Below are 20,102 nucleotides of genomic sequence, written 5' to 3' on the forward strand. Positions count from 1 at the left end.
AGATTGGTCCCTGGGAGCAGAATAGAGGCAAAGCTGCCCAGGGGGGAAGGGGGTGTGCCTGGGTTCCTGTCCTACCTCAGCAGCTTGGAATGCAGCAGGCTACGGATTCTTGCAAAGCGCTTGGCCAGAAGCACTTCCTTCCCCAAAGTCACCAGGGCCCCCACCTTCCCAACTAGCATCACCACCATCCCACTCACACTGCAAGTGATTCTTGCCAAGTGATTCTGGGGGTTCCCCCATCCTCCCCTACCCTCCCAGCTTCACTCTGAGGACCTGCAAATTCATCACACCAACCAGCCAGCCAGAGATCTTGTGTCACTCTGCTGGAGAGGACAGGGGGTTTGAGGTGGGAGAATCCATATCTGGAACCTTAAAGGCAAAGCATCCACTGTGACCGCCTCTCCTCTCCCAGGTGAGACAAGTCGGTATCCTAGCAAGCACATGGCTACATCACGCCATGTGGGGAGAATGTGAGCCTTTGATCCTCCACAGCACAAGGGATGGGAGGTGGGGGTGGGGGGTAGAGTACGTGTATATGTGTTTAAAGGGGTCAGGATGACCACTTCGCATGAATAGATTAATAAAAAACAATAATAAAACAAACAAAGATGATGAGCCAAAAAAAGCAGACATGGGGCCAGCTTAGCTCTGCCTTCCGTGGGAGAGAATAAACAAGCTGCAGAGAGTGTGAGCTCTGGGTGGGGAGCAGATTCCAGACACAGACGCTCCCTAATGCAATCGCGCCAAGGGCCATCTGGGATCGGGAGGGGAGGAGGGTTAAAGGGATTACAGTGGCGACCGGACAAGCAGATCTAGACAAAGAAACGTTCCCCAAAATCAGAGCTCAGCTTGCTGTGAGAGCCACTCAGTCTGACACCTCTTGAGCCCTGATGCCAGGGAAAGAGCAATAGGCCTGGTCTGCCAGTCCCTCAACTGGGCCAGCCTTGGGAGCCCTCAAACATCCAGCTTTAACCCCGCTGTTGCCAGACTTCACTATTGCTTCTGAATAACAGCAGCACTGTACTGAGGATAGATCCTGCATAAAAGGGGCAAGGCAGACCTTCAGCACCAGCCCAGCCAAGCCAAGCCAACCCAGACCAGGCTGATGGTGATTCTGAACCAGCCCAGCCCCTGCAAAGAAATTCAGAGAAGAGCACTGACCATGAGCAAAGATTTGTGGGGCAGGACACAGAGCTAACCACATCTTGCTTGGCTCTGCTGGTGCTATGGAAGGGAGTGGAGATCAAGGAGGAAGGGTCCATGTAGGGTGGCCGAGGGAGTATCCATTACACAAAATGTGATTAAATTAAGCAAAGGAAAATTTGGCTTGAATATTGGGAGGAGATCTATTGGCCTGTCACACACCCTCTCCGTAACAACAAGAGGCGTGAGCCCCATCACCGGAGGCATATAAAAACCCTGTGGAATATATCCAAAGGAACAAACCTGCATTGGCAGCTGGAGGAGAAGAGTACAGCAGATGGGGAACACGTGCCTGAAGTGCCCATCAGCCTTGTGCCTGGGTACGTATGATAATCCTTGGCCCGGTTCTCATGCCTTCTACCTGAACAGCTCAAAGCGCACCAGAAACTTTAATAAATGAGACCTCATTGGGAGGGGGCGGGGGAGGAGAATGAGAGCGCAAGAGAGAAGAGATTTGCCCATGGTCACAAACCGGGGGGGGGGGGAGACCGGGGGGGGGGACGGGACAGGACAGGACAGGACAGAACTCCTTGTCCCAACTCCCAGACCTGTGCTTGACCAAAGAGACCAACCTTCCCCTCCAACAGATCTTTCTCAGCCTTAATTTCTACAAAGCCAATTAAGAATTGAAGCCATTGAAAAATCCACCTCCCCCCCCTCATCCTGAGTGAGGAACAGGAACCTTCCCCTGAGGAATGGAGGGGCTGGAGGCCTAGGCCAGAGACTCCCACTAAATCCAAGCTTTTATTTAAAGCAATTAAAAGCGTTTCTTATTCCTGACTGAGAAGACAATCCTTCTGAGTGACGTCCAATGCAGCATGGTCCTCTCCCTTAGTCTGCAGACAGGGCCTCTTCTCTGCCCAGTCCTTTCCCAAGGTGGCAGGAGCAATTCACAAGGCTTTGGCCATTTTCACTGCTGCTCTTTGGATCCATGCAGGCAGCCAGGAAACTACAAGATTTAGTTTTGCTTTGCCGCCGCTGCTGCTTGGGAAAGCTCTGAGGAGAGCCAGGCAGAGAGGCCTAGGCAGTAAGTACGTGGGACCCAGCTCAAGAGACCTCAAAGGGGCCTGGTTTTCAGAGAGCACTGCTCAGTGCTGCCTGAAAACAAGGCCCTTCATTAAGGTATGCACCAGGATCACTAGTCACTTGGAAAATCTTGACCTGGAGCTATTCATGGGAGAGGAGGCTAAGGATGGGATAGATCAAAGGCGGTCCATCCCCCATCCCCCACATTCACCACCTCTGCTCAAACAGACCTGGCAAGCTGATGGGGGAAAGGACAGGAGAATGGGCACACCACCAGACATACAGCAGCCAGGAGGTGGGGTAGAGATGCATATTTCCTGCACATGACCCCTGGCAGCAGCAGCAGAGTGGTTGGGGAAAGGTAGTTGGTGGATCCACCATCCCAACAGGAAGGAGGCTCAGGGGTGGGGGCGGGGGAGGAACAAAGACACACTTCCTTCTAGCTGCCTAGAAAAGAGGGAGGCCGCAACCGTTATCTGACACCCCCTATCCAGAGGCTGATATGGAAGATGGAGCCCCTGAGCAGGCTCTGGGAACAGCAACCTGATAAGAACCCCAACAGCCTCGCCTGTCCCAGCAGCCACAGGTCAGAGGGTGGGCTTCTCACCAGGGCAGTAGCCCTGGGCCTTTCTGATATGGCCTCGCTCACCCTTCACATCAGCCTCGAACTAAGCAGTGCCTGGTACATCCTTCAAGCCCATTTGCAGGTAAAGGAATAAAGCTGTTAAGCCACTATGTACCCAACAGTGAAGGAAAAGAGCTCCCCAACACCACCTCCCACCTCTGCCCAGTGCACTGGGGAGAGCAAGGAAGCTGCTGTGTACAAAGCCCCAGCCAGCAGAAACCCTCCCCCACTTCCCATTAACTGCCTCTAGGATCCCACAGCCTCTGTTATAAATCACCTGCTTCCCTGAATTTTTGGCCCAATCCTAATCCCACCACTGGATCAAATTCTGCTCTCACTGACTGCGGGGTATATCTGGAGTAACTCCCCTCACCCCCCTTCCTACCAGTGGCCCCAGAGAAGCCATCCAAACGCCTATCCTGAAAAATACAAATTAAAACCCCAAAACTCTTGGATCCCAACTAATCCCCTTCCAAAAGGTGTTCACAGCTTAATCCTCCTCATCCGAGCGACAAGCTGGCTCCCTAAAGCCCTGAGCCTGCGGCAAGGAGGCAGCAGGGTACCCTGCTCTGAACTGCCTCATCTCCCTCATCAGTATTTCAGGGAACTCCAGCAGATTGGGAGCTATTGTAAGCTTAGGGCCAGCTGGCTGCTGAATGTCAGAGCTGATCCTACCTCCCCAACAAGTCAGGTGGCACCCAACGCAGGTGGCATCCAACTGAGGGGGCCACAGTGGGGCTTAACAGAAGCCCTAGGGCAATGTGTAGTTTGCATAATGTGGAACAGATAGCAGACACTATTCCTAGCATGGAGAGGTGGCCCCACGGGACTACAAGTCCCAGTATGCAATGCTCCATCTTGATCTGAGATGTACGCTTGGGCAACTGTGGTAAGCAAGAGTGAAGATACAGGTTACAAATAATGGTGCATTTTTTGTTCATGTTCAATAAGCTTATAGCTCCTGGTGCATTTTTCACATGCACACTAAGCATACATGAAACTGTGTATGCATTCAGCACGTGCATATAAACATCAGTTGGAGATGCATGTTTGCATGAGCAAATTAAGTGCATCAGTGAGCACAGTTATGCAGTGTGCATGTGGCTTTTTGCACATCAGGCCCATAATGTCCCATTTTGCAGGAGTATGAGACAGTCTCAAGGAAACCATGATTGTCCAGTGAAAGTCAAGAGGGGGAAAAGGGTCAGCAACTGCCTGGCAGGAGCCAGAGTTAGGAATCAAATCTCATTTGCCTTATACAGAGCAGATTTGCTCTGGAAACCACCACAGAGAATAAAGGAACACAAAAAGATCAACTCACAGTGTCACTTCCCTCGTTCTAAAAATCCAGTAAATCACAAGGTAAAACCCACAGGTCTCTGATAGTTCTCCCCAGTCTCTGCTGTAGTCTAAGAGGAAGTGGCTTGCATCCAAAACTGGCAGTATTCGGGAAGATCATCCCCTAGTTACTCATCCTGGCAATGGCAAAAATTACCCAGACAACACACAACAACCCCATGACTGTGGAGAGCAGACAGCATGAGGGTACTTGCACAACATTTCAAAGACTGGGCCTTCCAAAAATAGCCATGTGCCCGGTGACACAGCAAGGAAACCACCAGGCAGGACCAACTTGTTTGGGGTTTCAATAGCTTGGTCTGCTCCACACAGCATCCCATTCCTGCCAGATCTCTGTCCTCTACAGCTCTGCTGATGCTCCTCACTTCTGACTGCAATACATCCTGCAAGTGCAGTCCTGGGCTCCCCACCACACAGCTGTGCCAAGGCTCCTAAATCCTCACCTGCAACCCCCCTGCTAGTGCAATCCTCAGAGCCCGGTGGTACAAGTCACCTACGACTGCAGTTGTATCACCATTATAATCATCTATTCCCAAACCTGACTGTCCTGCCATCCGCTGCCAGTCACTCCCCTCCCCGCCTGCCCTAGGGGCTCAGCACCATTCAAGCCAGCTCCTGTGCCGGACTGGACTCCTCGTCAGTCAGGGGAGAGGATGATTCCAAGTGCGACACAATCCTCCTGCCTGTGCAGAGCCAAGAAAAGGGGGCAAGCGGTGAAGGTAAACAAGGGGGGACAGGATGGGGAAGTGCAGGTCAGGGAAGAGGCTACAGCTGCAACAGCAACAGGTGCTGACCAGCAGCCCAGCCTCTGAGAGGCAACTGTTTGTAGCATGTCTAGGAAGCCTGCAAGCAAGCCAGCCCGCGTGACCCTTTCCTGAGACAAAGGAGAGTTCTGTCTGCAGGCGACAGCCTGGGCAAGTGCTTGGAGCTGCCATCCAGGGAATGTGCAGACAGAGCAGTGACTCTCCCCACCCTCACCCCCTCAACTCCGGATGTCGAAACCAGCATCCTCTTTAACCCAGCATCCATTGCAGGGCTCCTGGAAATGCTAGTAGGAGCATCCGTCTGTCCCGGGCGAGCTCTTAGGTTGCTCAGACCCAGCTTGGCCAGCTGAGCTTTGGGCAGGGAGCAGGATGTTCACATGTAGGCAATAGGGTTTCCCAGGGCACAGAGACGTCCCACAGACACCAGCACACTTGTGATCTGGGGGACTTTCGCTACAAGGTCATGTTATTGTGGGGTCTAACCCAACACACGGTGTGGGCGTTTGGGGGAGTGTTATTCACTAACGCAGCCACATTACCGCTCTACCCTCAGCAGCGGCAACCAGACTGCGGAATGGGTTACGTCACGTTGACCTCACCGCCACTACAGCAACGCAGCTACCTCTTTACAGAAAGTTACCAGGAGGTTAAGGGTGGCAACTGCCCGAACCCAGGAACTCAGCCGGGTCTGCAGCTCAAGCTGGCATCTGTGCTAGCTGGATGGGAAAGGCATGTCAGCACCACATCAGGTTGTGGCAGGTGCTCCAAATGCGGTAGGAGGCAGCCCATTCTGAGGCAGGGGACACTGACCCACATCCATCCGAAACACGCTCCCCCCACCCCCTCCATTTCTAGAGAGCTTACTGGGAAAGCAGCCAATGTTTGCTGATGGGCACGCAGTCTAGACCACATGCCACAGCCCCCACCAGCTCATGTGGAGAAAGGCTGGGCTCATTTGGGACAGGACCCAGGAGTTCTCCAACCAGATCCCATGCTAACACATTACAGGGCTGAGGAGACAGCTGGGGGTGGAACTGCTGGGCTGACAAACAAGGCTGCCTGCCAAGCACGCAGGGAAAGGAAGCAAGCAGCATGGCTTAGACTTGGCATTTCTCTCCCGCTGTGCCCCACATTACGGCAGAGGCTTCACCTCCCTCAGGAGGGGAGAGAAACCTGAGAGGGGAAGGGGATTATCCAGCAGCATGGTGTCAAATGTAGCTACTTGCCAAGGTGACAAGGGAACACTGGAGCAAGCTCATGGCTCCTAAGAGATGGGCAGGTGCTGGACAACTCGCAGTCATGCTGATGCCCCTCAATCCCACCCTGCAGCCCCCCTGCTACCCAATCCTGGACTCCCCAACAGCTCTGCCGATGTGCCCCCTGATCCTGCCCTGCAGCCCCTGATCCCCAGTCCCTGCCTCCTCAACAGCTCTGAGAGTGCCCCTCAATCCCACCTGCTTGGCTGCGGGCCTGATCCTGTGAGGAACTCAGTGAGAACTAAGGAAGCTCAGTACCCTGTAGTGAAGAGAGGCAAGCTGAGCCACGCTCCTGGCACATACTCCCCTCCCCATTGCCAACACAACACACAGATGCAATACCCTTTGGGCAATAACACCACTCTTCTTTGTTGCTCCATAAAGCACATCAGCACCGGGAAGCAGGACAGCGCTGGAGGAGGACTCAACCTATAACCCACTAGCCTTCCACTTCAGGAAGTCCCACCTTCCTTCCAGGAAGTAGGTTACAGCTGGCCTGCCTGGCAGGTACATGTATAAAGGGAAGGCAGGCACCAATGGTATCAGTCCAATTTAATTCTTCCAGGTTTCCCCACAATACATACACCTCCTGCAACGGGCAACTGGTGCAAGCCCCACAGGGTTGGGGCATGAAAATCTAGGGCTCTAAGCAGCAGGAGGTCAGAGGAGACGCGTACCACCTGCATGTCTGTGTTCCCCTCATCCCATGCCCTCAAGCTAGCAGGCTACTTCTCTGGGTGGGGCTCCATGAGCGCACTCTCCACCACCCAGCACAGGTTACAGAGTCACCTACACAAGGCTTCCTTCCTCGCCCTCCAGAGACCCTAGGGGGGAAGCGAGTGCTCCGCCTGTCCTGCTCTCCCTCTCACACAAGCAGCCAAATCTCCCAAGCAGACTCAGCCTCCAGAAAACAGACTGCTTGAGACCTGAACCAGCGCTGCTCCAGCTCCAGAGGGCTGGAGGGATTCTCCCCCTGCTGCAGCAGCAGAGACAGCCCGCGGCAGGGTCTGGTTACACCATGCTCCCCAGGAAGATCAGGTAACTGCTGAGGCAGCACTTTCCCCATCCTCCAGTTCCAGCCAGACGGCCCCTGCTGGGGGAAGCTGAGCTCTCCATGTCGCGCCCCCCATGCCAATGCTCCAAGGTTAGAGGAGGGGACACGGGACACCCCTCCTCTCCCCTACACACACACACACACCCACTCACTCAGCAGCCTTCAGCACATGAGCCCTAACCGTGCAGTGGCTGAAAAAGGATCCACCCTCCCCCATATGAGGACACACCCTCAAACCTTCAGAGCCCTCTGCTCCCCCCTCCTTACGTTTCTGGCTGCCACTGACTGGGCTCAGTAGGGTGGGCTTCCAAAGTCAGCGGAAGCCCAGGTTTCATCGTTACCGTATCAATACCTGGCTGGATTTTGTTCTGGTGACGGATACTGGATTGGCAGCCCTGAAGACTGAGGGCTTCTAACCAAAGAATAGGTCGAGATCCCCATGCATCCTGAAGCACACAGTAGTCCAACCACTACCAAAAAAAATCATTGCTCCACACGAGAGACCTCACATACCACTACAGCCCTTTTTAAGCAATCCAGGAGCTGGCAAAGCACGGTCTCCAAGGCCTCCTGTCAGCAGGCACGGCCTTGGTCCCACAGAGTCAGAGCACAGGACACCAAGAGCACAGGCTGCTCTGGTGGCCAACCTCCCTTACCCATTAACAGGGGAAGTCCAGCCACGCTCATCTTGCTGGACCTTTTCGTCTGAGATCCTTGATCTCCAAATACCCCCGCAGCTGGAGAACGGAAATACACTGAAATACCTTGGGTCCTTCCTTCAGGAGAGTGCCCAGAGAGACATCATGGGTAACGGCTCTTCCACCTCCAAAGCCTTCTCCCGCAGAGCCCCATGACGCTCACTCCTCTCCCCCTTCTTGCTCAACACCCAGACAGACCCAGGAAGAGCTGGTGCGACAACACAGGCCGAAGTTCCAGCAGTGCGCAGGCAACACCCGCCTCTACGGCAAATTCCCAGCGCACGCACACAGCACAAGCTCCCAGTTGCAACAGTGACATGGGTGACCAATGAGGCTGCCTCATGATGAGTGCAGGAGCTGGGACTCCCCCTGGGGAAGATCTGGGCTGTGAAACCTGCTCCCATGGGGGTAAGAGTGAGCACAGACCTCGCTGCTTTCAGAACTAAACGTAACACTTCCACCTTCTGCTTTGCCTGCCTGCTAGAATTTTTTTTTTTTTTCAAATTGTAAGTAAATCCTCGCCCCTCTCTTACCAAAGAGACTATTGCCTCTGGGGGAGAGAAGAAAGGAAACACAGAAGAGGAGGAAGCGAGTGCTCTTCCCCTTTTAAAAACCCTGCAAGGTGCTCCAATGCAATAGCGATGGACCCTAGAGCAGCGCTACTCAAAGCGGTGGTCCGCAGACCGGTGCCGGTCCGCAAGTCATCAGCTGCCAGTCTGCGCGCACACTGGAAAAAAAAATTGCCGGTCCCCCACATCAGATAGCTTGAGAAGCACTACCCTAGAGGACAGCCTATGGAGAAACATCCCCTATACTGTCCCATCAGTGAATCCTAGCCTGGCCCATAGAGTGGGAGGGGAGTCCCGTCCTTGGCCTCTCTCAGGAGCAGGCCCACCAGGGCTGTGATGAGACCTGCCCACTGGAAACAGGACTAAGAACCACTGCTTGTTTCCCACCAAACCCCACTTGGTTTCCTTAAGACCTAACGGGCCAGAGCCCATCACACCGGGTGGGCCATGGAGCAGCAGGGACTCTGATACTATAGCTGCAGACGGGAAGAGTGAAGCAAATGGAAAAAAAGGAGAGACTCCACATAAACATGAGCCACACTAGCAGGTCTAACCAATTTATTAGAGCATAAGCTTTCGTGAGCTACAGCTCACTTCCTCAGATGCATATCGTGGAAACTGCAGCAGGCTTTATATATACACAGAGAATATGAAACAATACCTATTCCCACCCCACTGTCCTGCTGGTAATAGCTTATCTAAAGTGATTTCCAGCACAAATCCAGGTTTTCTCACCCTCCACCCCCCCACACAAATTCACTCTCCTGCTGGTGATAGCCCATCCAAAGTGACAACTCTTTACACAATGTGCATGACAATCAAGCTGGGCTATTTCCTGCATAAATCCAGGTTCTCACATCCCCCCCACCCCCATACACACACAAACTCACTCTCCTGCTGGTAATAGCTCATCCAAACTGACCACTCTTCAAGTTAAAATCCAAGTTAAACCTGTAGCTCACGAAAGCTTATGCTCTAATAAATTGGTTAGTCTCTAAGGTGCCACAAGTCCTCCTTTTCTTTTTGCGAATACAGACTAACACGGCTGCTACTCTAAAACTAGCAGGTCTGAAGTTCCAAAATCACCACAAGGCTCAGCAGGAGCCAGCCCTGCATCCCCTAGTAACCTGAGGGGGTTACCCAGAACCAGGGGGGCTGCCCATGAGCCTTGGATGGGCACTCTCTCTAGCTACCACCACAGCAGGGCCACAGAAGTTGCAGGAAGAGAGGGAGGGAAAAGTTCGATGAAGATGCAGGAATGGAAACAGAGAAAGACCTGGCACCTCAGGGAGAAATTTGCCAGACAAATAGCAATCGTCAGGTTCCAGGGATAAATAACTGGATGTGTAACACTGTCTCAGTGGCTTCATGAATCCTCCTCCCACACTTCCCTCCCCTCCCTCTGCACCACACTGGCACAAACCTATTTAAAACCTGCAATTTGGAATTCAATAGCAGGAGAGGCTGGTGGAAATGCGACACCAGTCACTTCAGCTCCCTTATTGATTGGGAAGGGAGGACAAGCTGCCTCTGGCAGCAAGCCTCTCGCAATCCATGCCGACTTACTAGCAACCCCGATGCCTCCTCTGATGGAGATGATGATGCCGAGGAAGAAGGAAACTGAAGGAGAGAAAGGGAAATTGAGACTTCAAAACAGATGAAGAAATCCAAGGGTTTTCGGAAGCCTCACTCACTGAGCATCTACAAGAAGCGTGGTCTAGCTGTAGGAACGGAGGGCAGACTGCAAGGACTCCTGGATTTGGCACACCAGCTCACTGTGTGACTTTGGGCATGTCCCTAACCTGCTCTGTGCCTCAGTTTCCCCATCTGTAAAACTGAGATAAGGATACTGACGCAACCCACCGAGCCATGTGAGGTGTTTTCAGTGAGGTGTCTTCATTCACGAATGCTCATGAAATGCCTTGAGATCCTCTGACAGAAGGAACTACAAACAATGGGCTGGATACAGACCCGGTGGAAGCAAGTGCACTTCTACTGGAGTCCATGCAACTGCCCCCACCTACAGCAAGACTGAACTTGGCCCAATGTGTGTGGAGGGTCAATCTCTTCCCCTCCCCAGTATTGCAGGTTTGCACCTTGAACTCCAAATCACAGACACAAGCCCAGAGCTGCCTCCTAGACTCTCTTTCCGCACCAGCTGAGGTCACAGCTCTTCTGTGTGGGCCCCTTTTTTTCTTGGGTTTATTCTGTACCCGGGGTTCACAACAGATGCCACCAGACCAGGGATGGGGAAGGATCCCAGATAGAGCAGGAGGGTAGGTGCGTGGGGACTGCCTATTGTTGCATCCCAATAGGGGAGATTTCAGAGTCAGGGAGAGTGTTGCCAACGGATGCATTCCAGAAGAATGAGATGGTGGGGGAAAGGTGTTCAGAGACCAACCTCCCACCCATCCACACTCTCCTCTTTGCCAACAACCACCCAGTCTCTGCGGGCCTCTCCCCACACCAACCCAGAAGCCAGTTTCACGCTCATCACGATTTCAAATCCACAAACTGACTGTCAAAAAGGTCTCGAATCCAGCAGCCTGGTCTCTGTCCTGTTACCAGCCAGCATGGGAGGATGGATCAGAGTCCTGGGTGCTGCCTTTGATGCTGGGCTTTGGTAGTCAGCAAAGACTGGGGAGCAGCAGAGATCTTGCTGAGCTCAGCACGGCACGTGTATGCAGGACGCCATGATGGCTAGGACCCCTTCTGGCTGTTCAGTTCCGCTGGAGCCAAGCCAAGGAGACTGGGGAGAGGGCTGTGCAAGCAGCTCTGTCTAACCCCCACTCACACACAGAGGGCTCCCCTCTGCCAGCACTGGCCCCACACAGGCTGACACCAGCATAATGACTTAACCACACTCCTAGTTCAGTCCTAAACTGGCCTTGGGCCAATCTCTGCATTCCTGACCCAGCGAACCAGAAATCAGCACCTCAGCAAAAGTCTGCTTCCTCCAGCACTTCTATAGGGGTGAAGGGATTTGTACCATACACACTGATCGCAGACTAGCAGCCCAAAGGAAACCCACACAGGTCAAGTCCAACATACTGTACGCAGGCAGATAAAGAGGCAGCAGGGTCTAGTGGCTACAGCAAGGGATCAGGGCCAGGAACTCTGAGCGCTGCTCCTGGCTCTGCCACTGGCCTGCGAAGTGGCCTTGGCAAGTCGCTGCATCTCAGTGGGCCTCAGTTTCCGCATCTATAAAATAGGTAGTACATTGGGATACAGATCCATCTTCTGAGGTAGAGGGGCTAGAGGAACCCTTAGCTCATGTTTGTACAGCACATTGAGAGTCCAAACCCCTAGTTAAAAGCACCTGGCCTTCCTTGCGCATAATGTCCCCACTAGCCTGAAACCCTTCCCCGCCTCACTGAAGGTGGGGGGGGCCTGCAGCCCCTTCTAATTTAATCCCCCTATTAACTTGGCTATGTAAACACTGACCCCAAGGGAGCATGTGCTCTGCCTATCGCATTGCCAATTCATGCAAGGAAAGAGCTGCCAATGGCTTCAGGCCTTCCAAGGTGACTATTGCATGGCCCAGTGCCAATAGACCCCACCCCACCTTGATGGCAAAGGTAGCGCTTCCACCCCCAACTGCATCACAACTCTTAGGAGTTGTCTTTGCTTCTACATACCAGTGAGTCATTTCAGAAAAGGAGGTATTTTAGCTGGGAAACAAAGATGCCAAAAGGAGCTCAAAATTCAAGCCATTGATCCCCAGGGCCGGGTAGTGGGTAGGTCCAAGTGGCTGTGTGTCCGAGCTCTAGAGGAATGAACAGGGCTGGGTGCTCCAGTTGAGTCCTGCACTTCAGGCCTCTGGCAGGACTGCACCAGGACCCTCAACATGACTTTGCCTGGTGGAGGATGCCCTTAAGGTGCACAGGTGTTTATACAGGGCAGATGCAGCTGTAATTATAGGAATGATGTTATGATAACAGGAAATCCATGCCTCGTGGAGATGCAGCAAGAGGCACAGACTTATTTGCTAATTGCCACCAACAAGAAGCCTTGTGTGTCACTGGGGAAGAGAGGTCTCCCCAACACTGTAGAATTTTGCTCACAGATGGCTTAGGTCAGCCAGGCTGGAGCACGCTGCAGCCCCATAAAGAACTCCCCTTCTATGGAAGCTTATTGGATTCCTTCAGCTGCCACCGTGGAGCAGTGCCATCCACCTCAGGGCTTTCCCAAGACAGAGGCTGCAACAGGGCCTAGCATGACATAGGGATGGGAGTTTAACGATGCTAGCAATGCAGGCAGGGAAGAGGGGAAGCAACCTCACTATTATATACTTGCAGTTTAAGAAACATGTCACCCCCCCTCTGGGGCAACATCACCCAGCCAAATGGGACAGGGATGAGGCCCAGAAATGTCTAAGCTAAGCACAGGTGCTATGGCAAGATAAAAGCTCTCACCCCTGCTGATCTTCTGAGTGGGCCAGCCTGGGCGAAAGGCTATTTGCCCTGGGAGACTGGCCCGGCCTGATGAGATTTCAGGCCTTTCCCAGTCCATTCCACCTTATTTCAGCCATTTGGGCCCAATTCAGGACTTAAGGTCAACAGCGAGAAGGGATTTCTGAACTTAAGAAGTGCCACGAGAAGGAGCTTCATCTCATCCAAGAAACACCAGCTCACACATGCCAGTGCTGCCACCTGGCAAGAGGGCCGAGACCAACGAAGCACCACAGGCATCAAGTCACTAGCGCATACACCACCCATGTGCAGCCCCTCTCGGGTTAGAGGCAAAGCAATCCAGTGATCAAAGGACACAAGGTATAGAGGGAAATCACCAGTACTGGGATACCTTGCTGTGTTGTGAACCCAACACCCCATCCCTCGGAGAGACTGTGCAAAGGGAACTCCCACTAACCCTGCTGACTGGGACTTGAATTGGGGTGGGGCTGGGAGTTTCCCCATGCTATAATCCTGCCATAAACAACCGCTTTAATAAATATGCCTGGTGGACAAGAGTGAAGGGAACTGGCCTTCGTCGATGCTGCCACTCCCCACCCTGCATACACCATTCACGCCTCAAAACACAGCACTGAAATCCTGCCCTTGCCCCAAAGGAGGTAGTCAGCCATCCAGCCTCCTCACCCCGGCCCAGTAGGTTACTTACCTTTTTGATCCTGCCACTCCGCGTGCCAGCAAAGACCACAGTGTGTCCCCGGTAGTCGTAGGCAGCCACCGAGGTCATGCCGTCCTCCTTATCCACAAAGAGCGCTGTCCCCTCGATGGTCACTGTCCCGCCCAGCGGCTGGTTAAAATCCTGGCCACAGAAATAGTCGTCAATCTGCAGAGGCTGTCAGAGAAGAAGGGAATGAGAGAGATGGGCCATTTGTCAATACATCGACACCACTTAAACTGCTGTGTGCAAAGGGGGACTGAGCTGCTGACTTAGAGCAATAATGAAGTGAGGAGATGATACGAGCCCCTCTTAGCTATCACTCCTGCCCCAGATCCTTAGCTAATTCCTGCCCCAGATCCAGGGCAGCCAAGGAGAGCAGGGACACCCCATCACTTAGTGGCATGATGAGGGGTTAGGGCAGTGACCAGGGACTTGCCTCAGATTGCTTAGAGGCTGATAACAAGGCATGGGGGTTGCAAGGAGCTCTGCTTCCCCTCCCTCTCCCAGGGATTGCTCCTGGGTGGGGCAGGAAGCTGTGGTCTCAGAAGCAGTTGGGGGCTCACACACAGCAGCCTGGTACCAGACATACCCATATGCCATTAACTCTAGCTATGCCCAGGCATGGATTCACAGATTAGCCCTGGGGAGCCAGGAAACCAGAGAGGTGGGAAACTCAGAGTCTGCAGAGAAGCCTAGGTGCTGGGTGGACTCTGCTCTCTGAGAGGGACCCCAAGGCACAAGGGGGTGGACAGAGAGCAGAAAAGGCCTCCCAGACAGGAGGGGATAGCATCAGACTCCAGACACAGTCCTGCTGCTCAGGACTCTCACCACAGGGCACCAATGATCGAACACAACAGTTCCCAGTGGAGCCTGTTCATATGAATCCTGGCAAGGACCCCTCCCCACCCCACCTCACCCCTTCCCTCCACCACTGAGGTGCCTGGCTCCATGGAAAAGCAATTAGGGCTGGACAAAGGAGATAAGATGAAAGACTGGCTGTAGCCCTGGTCCACCCCACACCTACAGGCTGCCAATAACACTCCCAGCTGTTTCAGCTCCTGGCTTCCCACATGCAGCTCCATCGATACCCCTCTTTCCTGATCTATAGTACTCCAGCCCTAGCTCCCTACCACCACCACCAGACACCCCTTTGCCAGTGCCCCTCCATCCTGACCTGCATCACCCCCTCCGATTCCAGCCTCTGCAAGAAACAGCTCTCCTGGCAAATTGCCGATCTGGCTTCTGCAGAGAACAGTCATTGCCCTTACTCAGTATCTCAAACTCCCCTCAGCGCTGTTCTCCCAACCAGAGGATTCACTGACGCTGGCAGTTCTCAGTCTGAGGCCAGACAGGAGGCTGGAAGTAGTTTTACAAAGGAGTCATGAGTCTGCCTGCTCCCATTCCCCAGCCAGAGCAGATCTGCTCAGCCTCTCACCACAGGCTTGTACACAAAGGCAAGGTATGCTGCTATCTCCTTCAAGTGCCATATGAGCTGACAAAGGATACTTGGGCAAGTCTGAAGGGCAGTGGCTGAGTGGGGGATGAATGTGGAGTGCCCAGAGAACCTCCTTTGATCAGTGAGTACTGGCATTTCCTCCTACCCTCCAAAGGGTTAATGCGGCCAAATCCCCAGAGAGGCTGTACCAAGCACAGATCGCTGTGTGAAAGCTCCTCTCCCCCACACTCCTTACAGAAGGTGATCAAGAGCAGCCCAATGCCACATGCTGTAGCTGAGACTCAATAGCTCAGGTCCCTCAGGAGAGGCAGTAGATTAACATGTGGGGAGTGGTCAGGGTGGGAGGTGGAGACACTGATACTGAGGAAGAGTGTCTCTGAACCAGAAAGTCTGGTCCTGAAACAACCTCTCCCTGCTCCCTAATAACCTTCCTAATCCAAGGTCCCAGAAGAGAGTGAGGCAGAGGGGCTCCCAGCCCCAGTCACGTCTGGAGCAGCACTTAAAAACCCACCACTGAGCCCAAGCTTCTAGCCAGAGAAACACTGTTGGGGGAGGGATGGGAGAGGAAAGACTGCGAATCCCATCAGCATTCAAGCCAGGTTGGCTGCCCACCTCCCACTGAGCTGGGCTCCAAGGGCGGGGTGGGCAAGCAGTGATTAGCGTCCATAGCTTGGCTGGCTCCCTGCCTTTCTCTGCAGTAAGCTCCAAAGCCAGGAGAGTGCATATTAATTCAGCGCGAGGGTCTGGGCAGCTGACCCACCCCAGCAAGGGCCCCGCTCCAGCAGAGCTAGGGGGAGTGTGCGTGCAGACCTGGCCTGCCACTATAACACTGCATAAAGGCCAAAACTGGCCTTCACGGGATTGGCTTTTTAAGACAAAGACTGAGCCTGGGAGGTAAGATGAGCCCAAGCAACAGCAACTCCCAGATCTGATTACACTCCCCACAGGGTCTCCTGACTCAGTCTGGCTACGAGGCTCCCTTCCATATAACCCCCTCACTGCTGGTTTCAACAAGACCTCTGGGTACAGCTCTGCCGCCATCCCTAAGCCCCTTCCCAAACAGATTTGGTGTCATGAGGGGTTACAATGCCACCAGGAGCTTTGCCTGCAGTCGGCAAGGGCACAACAGACCTTTTCCAGGGGAGGCCAGGCCGCCGTGAGTGCCCAAGTGTAGGAGCTTTTCCTTTCTGGCTTTTATCGTGGTCCTGGGGAGCAGCTGCGCAATTTCATTTGGATCTGTACAGAGGCCTGTGGGGGGGGGAGGTCTGGCACTCTGTATCTCCCCACCTGCTCACTTTCCCATTCCCCACCCCCACCTCACTCTCAGAAAGGAAATGCTGCATCTCAACGAGCTGGAAGGAGGGGAACGTGTTTGTAATCTACACACACACTCACTCACACACTCCTAGGCTGTGCTCTGTCCCTGTACATTCCCCCTGCAGCTTCCAACAGACACCCCATTCTTCACTTCCTGTCCTAAGCTGCTGGGCATTTCAGCAGGGGGTGAAGATGATCCCTGTGCAGAATTCACATAGTGCTTTGGGCTGGCAAGGTATTAGGGGAATGAATAAGGGCTATTTTCAGTGGCTGTATTTAGGGGGTCTATTGCTCCTGGGTGCAGAGAAAGTCAAGAGTAGCCCCATGTCACATCAGTGGCCGTGAACAGCTTACCATGGAGCATGCTTTGCCTGCAGTTCCCGATGACATACGTCAGGTGGGGCTGAATGACACAGTGAAAGAGAAAGAGAGGTACTGAATGGGGGAAGGGGGCGGGCGGAGCGTTAAGCAAGTTTCTGATCTGCCTAGGATCATGTGTTTGAGTGGCTAAGGAGCTATTTTTCTCATTGCAAACCAGCATCTATCAGAGACAGTGCCCCCGCACATCCACAGCAGAGGGGAGCAGACAGAACTGCCCCCATGGCCAATGTAATAGTCCAATCTATGGTGCCCCAGCAAAAAGTCTCCTCACACTGCTGGCATGGGGACAGCTGGCTGTCCTTGCCCTTGGGCCCATCCAGTTCACAATACTGGCCAGGGACACAATTGCTGTATCAAGGTGACCGGGTCATCCTCCAAAACCCCTGCCAGACACTCCCTATATTTGGGTTCAACTTCTGCCTGGGGTACCAAAGGGTATGTAGCATTCCCTCTCCCCCATCCCACTCCTAGATTGCTCCGATTTAAAACAGAGCCTGCCAGGACCACTGGAGTGGGCAGAGAAAAGCCCAGGCTAGCACAACACCACAGCACCAGCAATAGGATATCAAGTGGAAAGGTCCACTCTGGAACACAAGAGAAACTGCCTGATGCCATGCCCTGACCTTCCCACAGTGACACCACCATTCGCACACTCCCAAGCCAAGGATCTGCCAAGACAAACAGGTTCACTTTACATACCAAAGGCTCCAGGAAACACACTGCTTAATACTGCTGCTCCTACCCCTTCCACTCAGGACTTTGGGGAAGTCTCTGCATTTCTATAATGCCCCGTCCCTTTCCCAATTCCCACCGATCCCGCAAACGGCTGAGCCCAGGTGATGAGACCACATTAACAAGGGAAAAACTGGCTCATATGACTGAGGGTGGGGAGAGATGAGATTAAACATTTCCTTTCCTGGTCACCAACCCAGGACGGTAGTGACCTGAAGTGATTCCTATCTGCTGTCTGCCCAGCGGCATGAGCTTGATCGGTCTCAGCCCACTTTACGGGAACAGCCACCTCACATAAGGCACCACCACTGCTGGCACCACCTGGTCCCCTTGCTGGCAGTCACAGCAGAGAGGCCAAGGACTGAGTGGGCAACAGAGGCTAAACCCCCCTCTCTACCTCCAGGGCTGAGAGCAGGCAGCACAGTTGAGAAGCTGCTGCCCATGCTGTCCCCGCAGGCAGCAAGTACCAAGCTCATGGGCTTACAGCCCAGCACTACACTCCCTTCAGGGACACAGGAGTTAACACAGCCAATTGGAGGAATGTCTGCCTGGTGCCTTCAGCAGCCGAAGCCGAACTTGCCCACAATGCATGTGACCAGCCAGGCAATGCTCCCACGTGGGAGGAAGGGAACAGAATCCTGTAAACCCCACGCCCCCCCGGGTTGCTGAGCCCCAGCAGGTTTGGCAGCTGCAGCTGGACTGCGGATCCCCTGCCAGCATCAGCTAGAGGCGTTGTTGGTTAAACACTCTCCTGCGTTTGCAGATTCAGGAGAAGCCTTTTCAAAAGGGAGCTCGAACAGCAGCCAAGAGCCATTGCAGCTCAGCCAGTGCCCAGCATTGGCAGACACAAATGTAGGGCAATTTTCCCCAAGCGCTCCTTTCACCAAGCGCTGTAGCTGCTGCCCAGGGAGATGGGAGAGCAGCAGAGCCAGGCAGTTCCTGCACTGAGGGACTGAAGGGCTCATTCCTGGTGGCCTCCAAAGGGGGGAAGGCACAGAGGAGTCACTATCAGTGCCCGTGGAGGGAAGAACTGATGCACAGCCAAGAGGATGGAGCCTGGTTGGGTCAGAGACATACACACACACTCCGTTTGGAGAGAACTGAACTGCAACCTGTGACCCTGCTTCAAAACTGATGAGAGGCAAAAGAAATTATCTGCCAGTTAATCTGGAGAACCTCAGTCCCACAGCAATGCCACGGCCTGCCCTCTTGATCTGCACCACTCCTTGCCACCTCAGTCCAGGAAACAGGACCTTTCATCTTCAGCTCCGATCCAGCCCTAGGTCAGTGGTGATGCAGAGTAATCACCCTCGGACAGCTGGCCTGCAGGCCCAGAAATGCTGCTCTCAATCCAATTCCTATTGACTGTGATATCTGCCCCAGAAAAGCCGTTCTCCTCACAGCTGGCCTGGGCCCCTCGATGACAGCCTGTGGCCCAGGCTCAGAACAGAAAGACCCAAGGAGCCCAAATTCCCTTCTCTCCGTCCTGGGCAGGCCTGAAACACAACAGCACAGGGGAGCGTATGGAGGAAGTGTGTCTGCCTCTCCCATGCAGTGGCTGCCAATCCAGCACCTTCCCCCAGACTCCACCAACGTTGTGAACAAACAAAAAGAAAAGGCAGTACACTCAGAAGAGGCAGCAGATGAGCCAGGGAAAGGAATGGGCCTCAGCCCCCGATGGCTGGACTCTGCCTGCGCCATTTCTGCCATACCTGCCCCTGCTGGGGTCATTTTATCCTTCTCCCTAGGATGCCCCTTTCCCAGATCCTGGACCTCTGAGACAAAACCGCCTGGCTCTGCTGCAGCTCTGTGTCAGTCTCTCACTTCCACAGCACTGAAAGGAGAGGGGAAGGACACAGGAGGTTTCTGCACTCAACATGCAATGTCTGTGCCGCGTCCCCTCCAGCCTCCGATGCAGGCCCAGACATGTGGTGGTAAGAGAGGATGACAGGGATGGGGGGAATGTGGGGGGAGACCGCAGGGAACAGGGGTCAGGAACTGGGAAATTCCCTGAACCATGAAATCTGCTTCTATCTTCACCTCAGTGGGAGGAGATGTGTTGTCATGACAACCCCTGGTCCAACAGCCTCTGACCATGGGTTCCAGGCTCTGGGAGATGTGGAGAAAGGGAGGGGGAATGGGGACTGAAGAGAAACGACTGAAGCCTTTCAGCCAGGCACGGGTGAGCTCAGTTACCCACAAGGTCCAACGTGGGCATAGGTGCTGAAATTAGGCATGCGGCTGCACCCCCGGCTTGAAGTGGTTTCCATTATATAAAGGGTTTACAGCACCCCCACTATACAAATTGTTCCAGCACCTTGTGCCTGGGTGGGGCAATGGCTGAGCAGAGCATTGCACGCCTGATGCCTTCACTCCGTAACCCCAGCGAACGGCCTGGCTGGACTTCCCTCCCCAGCACCAAATCCCAGGGAGCCTCCAGGTGTGCAGCACTCACGCCAAGCCCAGAACAGGCAGCAGCCAGCCCAGGCATGGAGCACATGAAGTCAACGCTGCCAGCAGAGGCGCTTTCTGAAT

General features: G+C 53.8%; 1 protein-coding gene across 3 annotated transcripts in view; it reads right to left on the minus strand.

Moving 5' to 3' along the window:
* PLXNA1 (plexin A1) overlaps nucleotides 1–20,102 on the minus strand; it is a 265,301-nt gene that overhangs the window by 204,556 nt on the left and 40,643 nt on the right. For all 3 annotated transcript variants that reach the window (XM_084633341.1, XM_084633342.1, XM_084633343.1), the window contains exon 3: nucleotides 13,673–13,855. In XM_084633341.1, the coding sequence (XP_084489467.1) occupies nucleotides 13,673–13,855 (183 nt within the window). The remainder of the gene's footprint in view (nucleotides 1–13,672; nucleotides 13,856–20,102) is intronic.

Source organism: Lepidochelys olivacea, assembly GCF_965140295.1.
Source record: "Lepidochelys olivacea isolate rLepOli2 genome assembly, chromosome: 7".
NCBI lineage: Eukaryota > Metazoa > Chordata > Testudines > Cheloniidae > Lepidochelys > Lepidochelys olivacea.